The following is a 15,513-nucleotide window of genomic DNA, read 5'->3' as shown; positions in this document are numbered from 1 at the left end:
ATTTAATCAAATAAAAAAAGTGGTGGCATTCTGCAAAGGATTTTCAAGCAAAAACTGTGGGATGTTGTAAAGAAAAAATTAAAAAATGAATAAATAAATAAAAATTAGTAAGAAGCCAAAAAAGGTTTCCAATTTGCAAAAGTAAAAAAAAATATCCTTGTAAAATGATTTTTTCTTGCAAATTTAGTAAATAATTCCTTATTATAATTATTAGAAGTTGTAGTTGATGTGTAAAAAAAAAATTTTGAAGAGGACATCTGTGCCGGAAAACTTAGGGCGGAATTAAGGGATTAATGGTGGCTGCAAATGGCAAAATGAGGGAGAGTAAGAAACTTAAAAATCAACAAAATTCGTGACAAAAATATTCAAAAAATTTTAGAAATTCTGAGTATTATGGACCAAAGAAAAAAAAAGGAATATTTGAAAAAATCCTTAATTCTTTAAACCGTGAGTGTTTGAATAATATTCTTAATATTTTAATGAATATTCTTAAGATCTTAAAAAATATTCTTAACATATTAAAAAATATTCTTAATACTTCAAAAGAATATTTTTCATATTTTAAAGAATATTCTTAAGATCTTAAAACATATTCTTAAGATATTAAAAAAATATTCTTAATACTTCAAAAGAATATTCTTAAGACTTCAAAAGAATATTTTTAATATTTTAAAGAAAATTCTTAAGATTTTAACAAATATTCTTAAGATTTTAAAGAATATTCTTAATAAAAAATACTTCAAAACAATAAGATTTAAAACATATAAATTTCCAAACTCTCAAATCTACCCCCATTACCCACACAGTTTATTTTAATTAACTTTGCAGTTTATTTTTAAGTTTTCTTTTTTAATTAAACCTTCAGCCTAAAAAAAATAAAATTTGAGTTCTGCATAAAACTGTTTAAAAAAAAAATGGGAAATAGAAAACCAAAAATAGTTGAAAAAGTTCTCAAAATGATTGCAAAGTTAATTTAAATACAAAAAAAAAAATGTTTCTTCGAGATAATTTTTTGCAGCACTATTAACCCTTTCGCGTCCGCATGAAACATAGAAATGCTCTCAAAGGACATTTCAAGAGTCAAAACGTAACGTATTTCCAACTTAAAAAAAAATACAAAATTCATTTAAATTCGATAAAATAGACGCGAAAGGGTTAAGATGGTTTTCGCTATATGGCCTAACTATTACTTTCCATGAGACGTGAGAACTAATGGTTTTCCCATCTTTTGGTGCTCTTCTTTGAGGCATTCATCAGGGAATTTTTTATTTATAGAAAATCCATTTTCTAAGATTTTCTTCAATTTCTTTTTCTTTCGAAATAGCCAGAGAGCAAAAAAATATAACCCTTCCGTCAATTGCTATTTAAGTCGGCGCAGATGTCGTAAAGAACTTAATTTCAAAATTTCTCTCCATTTTTGCATTTTGCAAAGAATTTTAAAAATGCAGAATTTGTCCACAATAAAAAATTATTGGAAATAATAAACTTTTACTATTAGCGAAAGAAAGGATATACCTAAAAGAAGGACGAATATGGCTTACATGGAGAGATAGGAGAATACATAAAATTGTATAGAAAAAAAAAGAAAATGAGAAAAAATTGCCAATTCAGTATTCAGAGAGAGAGTGAGAAGAAAAGCAAAAAGGAAAATTTTGGAAGGAATTTTTGGGTGGAAAAGAAATCTTTTTTAAATGAAGAAAAATTGTAAAATAGTGTTATCATCCCCTCGCCCTGCTGCACACTGTGGAGGTTCATTTTTACTGAATCTCCCGGCGAAAGAAAAAAATCCTCTCGCAGTTTCTTAATTTATCTTCACACATTTTTTTTAATAATGGAAAAATCTGTGAAAAAAAGCCCCCGATGAGAAAAAAAGAAGTACAAATAGAAAAAAAAGAGAAAAATAATCCTTTATGTTAATTTTTTTTATTATTATATTATTTTTAAATGAAAAAAAAAAACAATCTATTGCGAGACATTGACTTCGTCCTCCGGATGCAGAGGATTGCGAGGAGAGAACGCGATATAAGAATCCTATTTGCTACTATTCTAGTGATAAGAAAAAAAAACTTTTTGTAAGAAAAAAAAAGAATTTTGTATGAAAAAAATAAATGAAAAATCCAATTTTTGCGTTTTTTTCTTCTTTCATAATGGGCCTTATTCAGCGACCAAGAAACCTTTGAAATTCGCTTGAAATCTTGAAATTTCAGCTCCGTCCGAAATTCTGTTTTTTTTTTAGTTTATAGATGCCTTCTCGTTCTGCCAAATTGTTGTGACACGCCCAGAGATAGGGAAAATTTCCCCACGCTTAAGTGAAGGGAAAATTGTTTTGTTTTTGTAGAAAATGTAAATAAATTCCTTCTCTCTGTGGGCACTGAAGAAAGCTCCGAACAGAGCCGAAAGCTCTGGAAAACGTGAGTTTTTCTGGGTGAGAAACCTCCATTTAACCGACGAAAAACCCGGAAAATCATTATTATAATCTTTTTATTTTTAACAACTACCCTTCCATGTCATTTCCTGCGGAACTACGCTACACTTCCTCCACTAACCGGAAGTTCTGATGCTGCTTCTTTGGGATGACATTGAAGTATTTCTTGTAGATGGTTTGTCCTTCACGTCCAGCATAGGCCTTCTGTACCCAGGAGTGATTCCAATTGAGATCTGTCTTCTCACACGTGATCACCACCTTTCCCGACTGCATTGCCCACAGGGTGCCATTCCGTCCGAAGCCCACATTCAGCCCCGGATGGAAGCGAGGAGTTCTCTGCAAAGCCAAAAGTGTTCCACTCGTCACAGTTGAACCATCCTGTCGCTTCCAACCTCTGTGCTTGGGTTTGGCATTCCCCTTTCCCTGATTCCTCGTACTTGTTCCTGCCTTTTTACTCGCAAATCTCACGGAAGCTGCGAAAGAAGATCAAGAAATTGGTCAGGAAAAACAAAAAAGTGAGGTTATGATGAACTTCTTTGTGGGTGTTGTGTTACCATTTTGTGGAACAATACTGCCCAGGATTCTTTGGTAGCTGCCAGTAATTGTCTTCAGGGATGGAAGGAAGCTCATCCTGCTACCAAAACTCCCATATAAGTCCCCGGAAAAACTAATCAACAAAAGCCCCCAGAAAGGGAAGAAATTAAGAAGACTGCGCTGAAAAATTAACTCGGCTCGAAGATTTGGGAAATTTTTATCTGCAAAATCGGCAAATGAAAGAAAATCAGGAATAAAAAAATAAAAAATCAATAAAATTACCATTTATTAGTTGAAATATTCAATTACTTTTCTAAATAAATAGATTTTTCGATCGTGGAGAGCTTTTAGAATATTTTTAAAATTAATAATTTCCCATTTTGACGGTTATATTTCTCCAAGCATAAAAATAGTTTGAATGTTGACCTTCCAAGAATGAGATGTAAGATAAGTTGTTTGCCCTTGCGAGAGTGAGAAGAAATGATTAGGGAAATTTTTGTGTCCGCCCTGATTCTTCAGATTCCAATGATTTTCTGAATCTTATTAAATAAGTTTTTAAAATGTAATTTAACAAATTAATTTTCTTTTTAAATGTTTAATTACACAAAAGAAGGCTTTGAAGAAAATATTAAAAAAGAAATTGAGAGAATAAAATCTTAGAAATCATAGGAAAAGTAAAACAAAACAAATAAAAACAAAAAAGATTCAAAAGACGATTTGAAAAAACAAAAAGAGAATCAGGTGATTTACCCCTTGGCGGAATCAGGCGGCCATATGCAAAAACGCCTCATAACGCGTCGTGTTGAGTTGTCGTGCAGTGCTTAGAGTCGTTTGGAAAAAAGACAGAAAACTCTGGAAATACCCCCAATTTGTGGTGAAAAATTGTGGAAAGTGTTACTTGTTATTCCGTGTAATGGCATCGAAAACGAAAAAGAGTGGAACGGGGACGCCCTTAGCGGCCAGCACGCCCGTACCGGGTGGAAAGACATCTCCAACACCGGGTCCGAATGTGCGGCCCGCAAGTCCGCTCAGTCCCACTCGCACAAGCCGTCTGCAGGAGAAGGCTGAACTGCAGAACCTCAATGATCGCCTGGCCATCTACATTGAGCGCGCCCGGAGTCTGGAGCAGGAAAACTCCCGGCTGTCGCTCCAGATGCAAACGTCGCAGGAGACGGTGACGCGTGAGGTGACCAACATCAAGTCTATGTACGAGCATGAGCTCTCTGATGCCCGGAAGCTCCTCGATGAGACGGCTCGTGAAAAGGCAAAGCTGGAGATCGACACGAAGCGCTTGTGGGAGGAGAATGAGGATCTCAAGGCGAGGTAAGAGCGCCCCCTCCCTGAAATGAATTTCTTCTTCACTTCAATCCCATCTTGGTGGTGCCCCTGAGGCAGTGACCATGAATTATTCTGGCCCGAAAAAAAATCCGCTAATTTATTCCAACGCATCGACCTCTCGCTCTATTGCTCGCGCTTCTCGCCGGGAGCACCACCACCACATGCCTTGCCTGACGAAACGGCCACAAATGTGGAGTGTGATGTCACCCAGCGGAATGTCGACGAGATCATAAATCGCACACACGCACGCAATCCCCAATGAGAGCACTAACTACTCTCCCAGATTCTCTCTCTTTCCAATATCTTCCCGGGTTATTTCATAACATTCCACGGCTGATAAGGGAGGAATTCCACGCGAATCCTTATCATCCGGAAACCCAGATAGGAATTAATTTTATTTGTCTCTCTTCTCCACGGGGAGGAAGAAGTGAAATCTCGCGGTGTCGCTGTGTGAGAAATTTTATTTGTGGAAGACCTCAAAAACTACTCACAGGGTGATACATCATCACAGCAAATAAAATTCTTCTGGCCTTCCTGGAAGTGCAGATGACGTACTCCTCTAGTCTCATGTGTTCTCCTCAAGTACTCTTCCAAGATAAATTTCTCAATTTTATGACTTCAGATTATTTTTTTTTAAAGTTTAATCTCTCAGATTTTATGGAATTTTAATGATTTTTAGAATACTTGGAAGTTGGAACGTTTAGGCAGGTAGATTTTCCTTAAATTACTCGATTGCTTTAAGGATTACAAGGAAGAATTATTGGAATTTAGGTAAAATTAATCAGGATTCTTCTGACTTGATTTATTGTCATATTAATTTGCAAAAATATTAATTTATAGATTATTCTATTTGACAAATCTTTAAAAAAAAATTTAGGTTTAGAAATTAAGGGTTTTAATAAATTTATGGACAAACTGAAAGATATTTCTTTAGTGAAAAGGACCAAAAATCCCTATTTAGCAAGATATTTTAGACTTGTGTGTCTTTTAAAGTTTTAATATGGAAATTTTATGTGAAAAGTTTAAAAAAAACCCTAAGAAAGCCTAGAAACCTTTTTAAACATTTTAAAAATTTATTTGATCTATTTTAAAACATTATAAAAAAGTTTAAGAAGAATAAAAGAAAGCTTAACTATCTAATTTTGAATCCATGGCTTTAATTTTCTGATTAAAGTTTATTTTACTTAGCTCTTGATCTAAATAAACATTAAAACATAAACAAAATATGGGGAAATCGTCTTTTAGATAGAACGTGTAAAAATTAGAAAAATAAATACCGTAAGATGGGGTGTTTTGGGATACGCGGGGTGTTTTGGGATTTATTTTTAGAGGTATTTTTAAGGCTAATTTGTAAGAAAAATTGATTTGATTTTTAGGGCAACCTTAGCTAAAATTTTCCGGGGAGTCCGAAAATGGCAACTATTTTCATCCCCCTCCACCCCCACCCCCCCCAAAAATACCGTTTTGCAAAGGTTTGAGGTCCTTAGAAGGCTCATTGCAGTGAATAGAATCTAGATTTATGAGAGAGTTTGAATCTTTAGCAAAAGTTCAAAAGCTGAAAAAGGAAAAAAAATAATTTCAGTGAATTTCTGATTTTCTTCGGGCTCATTAAATCAATTCCTCTGAAAGTCTAGACTTTCCTGAATTTTTTAAAGATCCTTTAAAACCTTTAGAACTTTTAGAATTTATTTTTTTTTTAATTTTTCTATTTAGTTAGTCTGACAGTTTTTTATTCTTCCCAATTTCCAATCCTTAGGTTAGGTCTTTAGATCGTGTGAAACCTAGAACTGCTAGAACTATTTTTTAAATGTTCTTTCCGGTTTTTATTTTTTATTCTTTTCTACAGTTTTTTAGATCCTTTATTTCTCAATGATTTTTCCAAAAACTTTCCCTAAAGAATTTTTTTGAAAAAAAAGTTCATTTTCTTACAAAAAATTAATAAAATTCAAATAAATTAAAATATTTTCCAACAAAGAATCTTTTCTTGAACATCCTGTACGTGATATATTGACTCTGAATCTGTGTATGAGGTCAAAGACGAGAGAAAGAACTACTCTCGCGCGTGCAAAGAGAGAAAAGTTGCTGCTGCAAAAGACCCCAAGGCGGCACAAATTGCGTCACGGGAGGCCATCTCTGTCGCATAATCTCTTGTTTATGCTCTTCTACAAATTTATCCAATCCACCTGTCCTCTCCGCATAAAGATTCTTCAATCATTTTCTAGATTTCACAATCATTGTCGCGCGGAAATCTCACAAATCTTGAGCAAATATTGAATTAACATTACACACACAGATAGGTAATATTACCTTTTCATTGAAGACCTCGCGTGAAGAGACAGAGATTCCATAAAAATGAACGATGTCGAGGTTTTTCACGAAAAGAGATGAAAAATTTTTGAAATTCAAAAAAAAAAAACTTTCGGGTCTCTCCGCGTCATTTCTGTTTTTGGGCGTGATGTCACCTAAAAACATACAAAAACGATACGCACAGATACAGAGAAAAAGAGAAATAAAAATTAAATAAATGTGTGAGCCCCGCGGCACACGGAGAGGGGCCAATAAAATGAGGGAGAGAAAGAAGTGTGAAAGGCATTTGAGGAAAAAAAAATGTTGATTGTGGTTTTTGGAAAGAAAATGGAAGAAGAAGTGAACTGTGGGAGTGCCTCATGATGGCTTTTTTTGTTGTTGTTGTTCTATGAGAGCGAGAATAGAAGCATTTTAGGGTGAATTTTCGTTCCAGAATATTAAATTAAATTAGAAACTCACAGAGAGGCGAAAGAAATTTGATAATTGAATGATTTTTGTTGAGATTTTCTTACTTTGAAGCTCAAAAATAATTTTTTTCAGCAATAATTTATTAATTTTTCGTGCATTGTGCTAGAAAAATTATTGCTGAATGGCAAATACATATTCTTACAGCTGAATGAGCTTCTTTTCTCCCCCTTTTTTTTGGTTGTCAATTTAAAGAGACGCTAAATAGGAATTAAATTGCCAGTTTTTCCCTGAAATTGGTAACCAGCAGCAACACAATAATCAATTGAAACATGTGCTGTACTTTCGCAGAAGATTTCCTTGCCATATGGGCTAAGCCATAAGAGCATCTGAGAGAGAAACTATGCTCACTGAATTTCTCTTTAATCTCACAGAACATTGAGAGAATTGTTTAATTTAAATTTCCAAACGATTCAAACCCTTTTTTTCCCTCCATATTTCCGGTGATGATTTAAAACTCAAAAAAAATCTTGGAGTTTAAATGTGGAAATTAACCCTTGGAGGAATTTGCTGGCCATTGTTGCAAATTTAATTTTTTAAATCATCAAAAAATTCTCTTAGCATTATTGTGATTTTTACATTTAACTGAGTAGGGAAGTTCAATTATTTACTTCAAGTTCGTTAAAAGAAAACTTGAGAAAACATTTTCTTTTAAGACAAAAATTAAGGTCAAAGTTTGAGGTTAGAAATATCGGGTCCTCCAAGGGTTAAGAAGCGCAAGATTGGCTTCACAGAAATTCTTCTTTCGTGGAGTTTATTTACTCACCAACTGAGCTTGTCTGTGATGGCCGAGAGATGATGTTTGTCTCACTGGGTGAAGGAGAAAATCCACAAAGATGATGTTATGCGTGTGTTGTGATGAGGAGAGTGTTGAAAGCCCAGGAGATGCGGGATTTTGTGGGCCAAATTCGTGGCTATTTATAGAGAAAAAGGAGACAGAGAGAGAGAGAGTCTCTGGGGCGGATGAGGAAAAAGGTGGATGTGAAGAGGAATGAAAAAAAAAAAAGAAAAACTCCATTGAAGGTCAATGACCAAACGCGTATTCTTCTTTCACTTTCATTCTCTGCTGGGACGCGCTTCCTATGTACATGCAATGCATTCCTTTCATCACCTTTCACCGGGAAAAAGGAATATTTTTTTGAAGCTTTAAAGAATTAATTTTTGTAGAACTTTAAAAGGGGATTTTAAGTGCACTCTATAGATGCCTTTGAAGGCTGAAATTTTCTTCAAAAATGTAAACAAATCAAATTGATAAGATATTGATAAAAATCTGCTTAGTTTTATCTAAAATAATCCGTTACCTATTTTTAATATTTATTTGACTGTTTTTACGAAAATTTTCATAGATTTATTTGAACTAAAAAGATCAAGATCATTTCTCGGTGATCAATTGAGTTACAATATTTCGGAGAAAACTAAAATTAGGTTTGTTTATAGAGGGCTTGGAGGAGTTAATTTACACAGTAGGGAGGCGTGTGGCAAAGTGATGCAAAATAAGCATATTAGGCAATGATTTGATGTCTTGAATTTAATTTTTAATAAAAATTCTGAGAGGTTTTAAATCAAATTTAATAAAGAAAAAAGGAAAATGGTGTCGATTCTCTCAAAAATCTTTTCTTCAATTGTTCTAAGATAATTATCGTTTTATAAAAGAATTTGTTCTTCCTTAACGGAGTCTGAAAGATCCCTAAAGAATCTTAAAAAAGAAAATTTCCTTAAAAACACGATGAAAGAAAGAAATTAACTTTCAAAAACTTTAAAGAATTTTCATAGAATATACTAAAATTCTTATAAGTAGACTAACTTTTAGAAATGAAGAGATTTTAATGAGAATTAACTCCAATGTTTATAATTTTTATCATTTTTTGAAGAAATTATTTATTCCCTTCATCAGGTCTTCAAAACATTGGAAATTTCGTTTTTTTTTAATTGCTGCATAATTCTTTTTAAAAATTTCTCGTTTAAGTCTAATTTAAAGCTCTTGCAGTTCTAAGGGACAAGAGATTATCAAATTTCTAGACTTTCTAAGTCCTAATCTTTGTCCAAATTTTTTTTTCTTTAACCTCTAGGCCGCCAAGCGGGGTCGTTGAACGACCCCAGCCCTATATTTCGTGCTATAACTTAATAAATATAAAAGTTAGCGTTCCCATCTTTTGGAAATAAGTTCTTTGGTTATCTGAGGAGGTTGTGTAAAAATTTCAGCTCAATCCGTCCACCACAAGAAAAGTTATTAAGAAAAATGTAGAAGAAGGGAATTCAAAAATTGGTGTAACGGCCATGCTGCGGAAAATTTCTTAGAATGAAGTTAGTCACATCATAAATCATATGGTTGAAGGGGGTTGAAGGGTTGTGTTTACTTTCTCACTTTACCATCTCAGTGTCAGAATTATCGCGAATAAGTAACATAAACAACATAAAACATAATTAGAAGCATATAAATGTGCAAAACAATAAAGAATATTCGAGAAATATTGCTATTTATCACGGTGCGGGAAGTGAGGGGAATGTGGGGAAGTAGTGAAAAAAAATACCAGTTGCGGTCAACTTCGTGGCAAATTTCTCACGAAGAAAGTGTGAAAAATGAGTGAAAAATGTTTTTCCCTAATATCTTCTTCTGCGTGTTTCCGGGTGGCGAATTTGTGGTGCAAGGGGCAAGAGGACTATATAAGGAGTCTAAAGGTAGTGACCCGACAGTTCCCGGTTTTATAGTTTATGAGAAAATCGACTTCCTTCTTGGGGTCGTTCAACGACCCCACCTTGGCGCTCTAAGGAAGCTCCAAGGTCTTGGCGGCCAGCAGGTTAAACAGCTGAGTCTTTGTTGAAAAGAATTCTAACAATACAACTTAAAAAAAATGATTAGAAACATTTTCAATTGATAAGAAAAAGAAAATCTATAAAAAAGTCTCTAAAGATTCTAAAAAATATATATAAAAAAAGATTTTTAAACTTACATAATTAACATTTCAAAATGTAAAAATTTCTTAAACAAAAATTAATAAAAGAATTTGAATAAAATAATTCTTTAATTTTTAGTCAAAACATTTCTTAATTGAAAAAAAAAATCTAATGCCGCATTGCCTGATTCTCGTAGATTACCTAACTGATTTCTCCGAGAATTCAACTTTTCTTTAAAAAAAAATCCCTTTAAAACAAACAAGAAATGAAATCCTCCCACACATGGAAAAAAAATTATGCGACGTGTCCTTTATTGCGTGCCCCTTTGGCATTAATCGATTTTCCAGCGTGTACAGTAAATATTTCTTTTATTTTTGGCATCTTCTCTCGCCTTCCGTTTTTATTGCCACAGCCACGAAGTTTTTTTTTTAACATACTTTCAAGGAAAATCGATCAATTTGCTAACTTTTCCCTTCTTCTTCGTTTTCTCTTTGCCCTGGGTGATAATGGGTACGATAGACTCGACAAGAAGACGAAGGATTTGGCATTAGCTGAGAATAGTGCCCGTATGTATGAGTCGCGATGCAGTGAGTTGACAGGCAAGTACAACACTGCGTGCAATGAGCGTAAGAAGTATCAGGATGAAGCCAAAGAATTGGCAAAGGAGAATGAGAAGCTTCGACGGCAGCTGGATGATTTGCGGAAGCATTTGGAGGAGGAGACATTGGCGCGTGTTGATTTGGAGAATAGCGTTCAGAGTTTGCGCGAGGAGATTTCCTTCAAGGATGGTGTGCACCAGCAGGAGCTCACGGAGACACGTACGAGGCGTCAGGTGGAGATAAGTGAACTCGATGGGCGCCTAAATGAGCAGTATGAAGCGAAACTGAAGGAGTCCCTCCAGGAGTTGCGTGATCAGTATGAGGCACAAATGAAGGCGAATCGCGATCAAATTGACATGATGTACGATGCAAAGATCAAGAATCTCCAGAGTGCCCTCAATGCAAATACAAATTCAGCATCGCAAGCCTTTGAGGAATTGAGGCAGACTCGTATTCATATTGATTCACTCAAGGCGAAGATTAATGAGCTCGATGGGCAGAATGCAGCCCTCAATGGGCGCATCCATGATTTGGAGAAGCTCCTCGATACGGAGAGGCTGCGTCATGGGGATCTCGTGAGGAGCCTCGAGGCGGAATTACGTCGACTGCAGGAGGAGATGAATCAGCAACTCCAGGAGTATCAGGACCTTATGGATATCAAGGTGAATTTGCAAGAGAAAACCTTCCTTTCCCGCTTTATTGGGTGTTTCCTTCCCAAACGCTCCCGGTTGTCCTGATTTTTTTTGGCTTATATGTTTGAGTTGTTTTAGCTGCTGTTTTTTAAATTTACTAATTTACTAACTTTCTTTATGTGAATTAATAATTAATTTTTTGTGATTAACTTTCTTAAAAAAAAACAATTCTAACTATGTTGCTATTGTGTGTTTTATTTAATTAAATTTTGTGTGCTTTGTGTGTGTTTTTTATTTTTTTTTAAGTAGGTAAGTAAACGTAACAAACCTTTTTAATTGATATTTTTTAGTAGTTAGTGTGTTAACGTACTTAGAACAAAAAGTCTAATAAACTAAACATCTTTAGAAAATTAATAAAACTAATTCTGAATTAATATATTCTATAAAAAAAAATATGTTAAAAATACAAAAAACATGAGAAAATTAATAATTCTAATAAAAAAAATATATATTTAATATGCAAATAATCGTGCGAATTGTAAGAACAAGGCTGTAGTCTTTTGAGTTTGTTCTTGTTGAATTAGTAATTTGCACCGTGTTGAATAGTAATTTGTATTTAATAACTATTCATTAAGTGGATGGTTCACGTAGAGAAGAAGAAGTAAAGCTTGTAGAACTATTCAGGTTTTTTTCTACCATCGCTTTACCTAATGTTTTGAAGCCTCAGGAAATATTTTTATTAACTTTAAGTGCACTAGAGCTTGACTAAAGAAAAAATTTAAAAATAAAATAGAGAAAACAGTGAAAGCAAATAATTCAGATTATTTGTCAAATAAATCAAAATATTAGTTTTTAGTCCTAAAATGGCTTTCAGATTGAAGAGCAAAAAGCTTAAGAAAATATTTAATTCAAACTTAAAAAAAACTAAAATCAAGACGAAAAAAATAGTAAAATCAAAACCAAAAGTAGTAAATTTCAGGTTTAAAAAAAATAACTTCAAACATAAAACACAAAAGCTGTGTCTGAAAGAAACACAGCTAAAATTATGGTAGAAAAACTTTAAAAATATTTATTTCAAACTTAAAATAAAAAGTCTCAAATCAAGCCCAAAAGTAGAAAATTAATGCGCAAAAATTACTAAATTCAAGCTAAAAAAACATCAAATTTAAGCCCAAAAATATTGTTTGGTTTTCAGTCTTAAAAATGCAGAAATTGAGTAAAAATTTTTTTTTAAATATTTAATTTAATTTAAAAAGCCCTAAAGGTGCTAAATCTAGTCGAAAAGTAGTAAATTTAACCACAAAAGGTGCAGTTTTTTTTAAAATTATTTCTTTGTTTTTTTTTTGTGAATGACGTATGTACATATATGTGAGTTAAAATAGTTATATCTTAGAAAATATTCGCACAGTTTATCATAAAAACCCAAAATATTTGCCTATGTTTTGTTTTTGAAACATAAAATAATGTTTGACAACTTAAAAAAAAAATAAGGAAAAAAAAATGAAGATAAATCTTCCACCCTGTCGGGATTCGAACCTTCTTCAATTAGTGTATCAAACAGAGTGTTATCCTACTGACCTACTAATTTCCTTAATATAATTTTTAATGATTTAAAAATAAAAAAAGATTGGATGAACAAATTATTTGATTTTAATACCTTTTATTTATTATTTGAATTTAAAACAAAATTTAGATAAAAATTTAAAGATTTTATGATTTTTCGTCATTCGTTTTACATTTGAAACGGACACTTAATTTAATAAGACAAGATTTGCTTGAATAATACTACACAAAAACCTTTAAAACATTAAATAGGTCATAAAATATAACTAATTGCTTTTTATGTATTAACTTTAATGAGTAGTAAAAGAAAGAAATATATGTTTTTCTTTTTCTGCATGATTCTTAAGTTCTTTTTTTATTAGTTAAAAAAGAAAGTCCTTAACAAGGAAAGATTCCTTAAGGGTGGTCTATTTTGAGAGGTAGTGAAACTAAACTTTGTTTGCAAATGTTGGCCACATTTAAAGACTTATTATTGAAGAGTTAGGAAATCACTTTCCGCCATCTTAGGTGCGACGCCATCTTGTGATTTTCCTCAAAACACAAAGGTAGGTTTTTCTCAGGATCTACTGAATGGATTTTGATGGGGTAAAAAACAAATGAAAGAGGAAGCATTAGAGGAGAATGTACCGGAACAGATTTTTAAATTTCGATATAGAAGCTGAGATAGGTCCAGAAGAATATTTTTCTACTTTTCTCAACTTCTGAATTGAAATTCAAAAATCTATTCCGGTATATTCTTCTCTAATGTTTTCTCTTTCATTTGTTTTTTACCCCATCAAAATCCATCCAGTAGATCCTGACAAAAAACCTACCTTTGTGTTTTAGGGCAGTTCAGTGGAAAAGTCGGAAAATCACAAGATGGCGTCGTACTTAAGATGGTGAAAAGTGGTTTTCTTACACTTCAATAATTAGGCTACAAATGTAACCAACATCGGAAAACCAGGTTTAAGAAAAACCCCAAGAAAATGAAAAACAAAAAATATGTCAATTCTAACAATTTGCCCAAGAAACCCTCCTTAAGTTCTTTTTTTCTTATAGTCAAAAAATAAGTCCTTAACTAGGGAAGATTCCTTTAAAGAAATAAATCTTCCTTTACAGGTATCCCTGGACATGGAGATTGCTGCTTACGACAAACTCCTCTCGGGCGAGGAATCTCGCCTTAACATCACACCAACATCCGGTGGAGCTACAGTGAGTTCATTGTCATCATTTTTTCGCTCAGGAAGCCGTCAGGGCATCACAAGGCGCACCCCATCGCGTCAGGGACCCCAACCGGGGGCAAAGCGAAAGCGCACGTACCTCGAGGAGTCAGAGGAGCGCAATTGGAATGATTTCTCCGTGACGGCATCCGCAAAGGGGGACATTGAGATTGTTGAGGCAGACCCAGATGGGAAGTTTGTGAAGTTGCGCAATAAGGGGAATAGGGAGATTCAGATTGGGGGGTGGCAGCTGACACGCACTGTGGGCAGCAATGAGACTGTCTTTAAATTCCATCGTACGGTTAAGGCGGATGCTGATGCCGTGATAACGGTGTGGTCAGCTGATGCGGGTGTTACGCATGAGCCACCAACAAATATTGTCATGAATGGGAAGAAATGGTTTGTGGGGGATAACATGAAGACGATCCTCGTGAATACGGATGGGGAGGAAGTGGCTGCATCTGAGCGCATTCGTACGCACTTGTCCAGCTTGGCGTCCAGACATCGTGAATCCGGCTACGGTGGGGATGATTTCTACCATCATCAGAGTCTCCGATCATCATCGCGAGCATCCCCATTTGGTAGTGCTGATCAACAGGGGACAGAGAAGTGTCGTGTTATGTGAGTCACACCATCACAAATCCCTCCACAATCAGAGAGCTTCCCTGATGAGGGGGTTTAATGCTTCAAAAAAAAAAGGAACTTTTCTGCTGCAATGCTGAGGTAAGGAAGAATTGATTGATCGAAAGAAGAAGAACTGGAAGGAAAATAAGGGATGATGAAATTGCATTTGTCTCTTCTTTAGCATTTTCAATTCTCAATGGAATCATTTTTTTTTAAATACAAAACACGTTATTTTTTTTTCTTTAGTTCTTAACTTTTTATTGAAGGAAAAGAACAATATAATTACAATTTAAACAGAAGAAAAGAAAAATTAATTTAGGGCTAGCAGAGAAGAAAAATCCCTGGACTAACGAGTAAATCGTGAAGTATATAAGAATTAATTATTATTAACATTAAATGAAGAAAGCAAAATGAAAGGAAGATACTTGAAGATGGGAATGAAAGCTTCTTTGCTTTTTTTTCTTTGTTGTACTCCCCTCCCCCCCTGTCCGGAAGAACAAACAAATAATTTTTCTAATTTGTTTGAAAGCAAAAAAATAAAAATTATTGTGTTTGAGACTAACATTTCTTTTGTTTTCTTACAATCAGATTCTAAATCTGAAATTATTTTTGTGTCCAAAGTAAATTTTTTTTTTAGAAAAATCGTGCAAGAATTTTGAAAAAATAAAAACTCATCTTCAACCTTTAAAAAAAAAGAAACATTTTTCGTGCATAAAATATTTTGCTTCCGTATTAATGAAATCTATTAGAGATTTATTGTAGTGTTATAGAGCAAGAAGAAAAATAATTGGGCATGAATTTTTCAGTCCAATCTTTCATTTAAAAAAAAAAAGAATAAAATAAAGTGAAATAGTGAACGAAATGCCTAAAATCCAATAAATTGGAGTAAAACAGACAAAAAAACAGACACAATTTAAAGAGAAAAAAAACTA

At 33.7% G+C, this 15,513-nt stretch overlaps 2 protein-coding genes across 2 annotated transcripts; one reads left to right on the top strand and one right to left on the bottom strand.

The window, feature by feature from the left end:
- Positions 1-2,464: 2,464 nt before the first annotated feature.
- On the bottom strand, positions 2,465-3,147 carry LOC129788044 (50S ribosomal protein L27). The gene is made up of 2 exons (XM_055824009.1): positions 2,980-3,147; positions 2,465-2,898 (listed from the first exon to the last, which is right to left on the bottom strand). The coding sequence occupies exons 1-2, from the start codon at positions 3,053-3,055 to the stop codon at positions 2,528-2,530; spliced, it is 447 nt and encodes a 148-aa protein (XP_055679984.1). The 5' UTR covers positions 3,056-3,147; the 3' UTR covers positions 2,465-2,527.
- Positions 3,148-3,678: 531 nt separating this feature from the next.
- On the top strand, positions 3,679-15,280 carry LOC129788043 (lamin-C-like). Its single transcript, XM_055824008.1, has 3 exons — positions 3,679-4,282; positions 10,484-11,225; positions 13,857-15,280. Exons 1-3 carry the CDS (start codon positions 3,873-3,875, stop codon positions 14,580-14,582), a joined length of 1,878 nt encoding a protein of 625 aa, XP_055679983.1. The 5' UTR covers positions 3,679-3,872; the 3' UTR covers positions 14,583-15,280.
- The last annotated feature ends 233 nt before the right edge of the window (positions 15,281-15,513 follow it).

This window comes from Lutzomyia longipalpis, chromosome 1, assembly GCF_024334085.1.
Source record: "Lutzomyia longipalpis isolate SR_M1_2022 chromosome 1, ASM2433408v1".
In the NCBI taxonomy this organism is placed as follows: domain Eukaryota; kingdom Metazoa; phylum Arthropoda; class Insecta; order Diptera; family Psychodidae; genus Lutzomyia; species Lutzomyia longipalpis.
The sequence above is the reverse complement of the archived record's forward strand: the minus strand, read 5'-3'. Positions and strand labels throughout refer to the sequence as shown.

Excerpts from the sequence above, each read along its gene's own strand:
- LOC129788044 (XM_055824009.1), bottom strand. The coding sequence starts at position 3,055 with ATGAGCTTCCTTCCATCCCTGAAGACAATTACTGGCAGCTACCAAAGA. Across the intron at positions 2,899-2,979 it reads CAGTATTGTTCCACAAAATG|CTTCCGTGAGATTTGCGAGT; the intron begins GTAACACAACAC and ends CTTCTTTCGCAG.
- LOC129788043 (XM_055824008.1), top strand. The coding sequence starts at position 3,873 with ATGGCATCGAAAACGAAAAAGAGTGGAACGGGGACGCCCTTAGCGGCC. Across the intron at positions 4,283-10,483 it reads AATGAGGATCTCAAGGCGAG|ACTCGACAAGAAGACGAAGG; the intron begins GTAAGAGCGCCC and ends TGGGTACGATAG. Across the intron at positions 11,226-13,856 it reads AGGACCTTATGGATATCAAG|GTATCCCTGGACATGGAGAT; the intron begins GTGAATTTGCAA and ends CTTCCTTTACAG.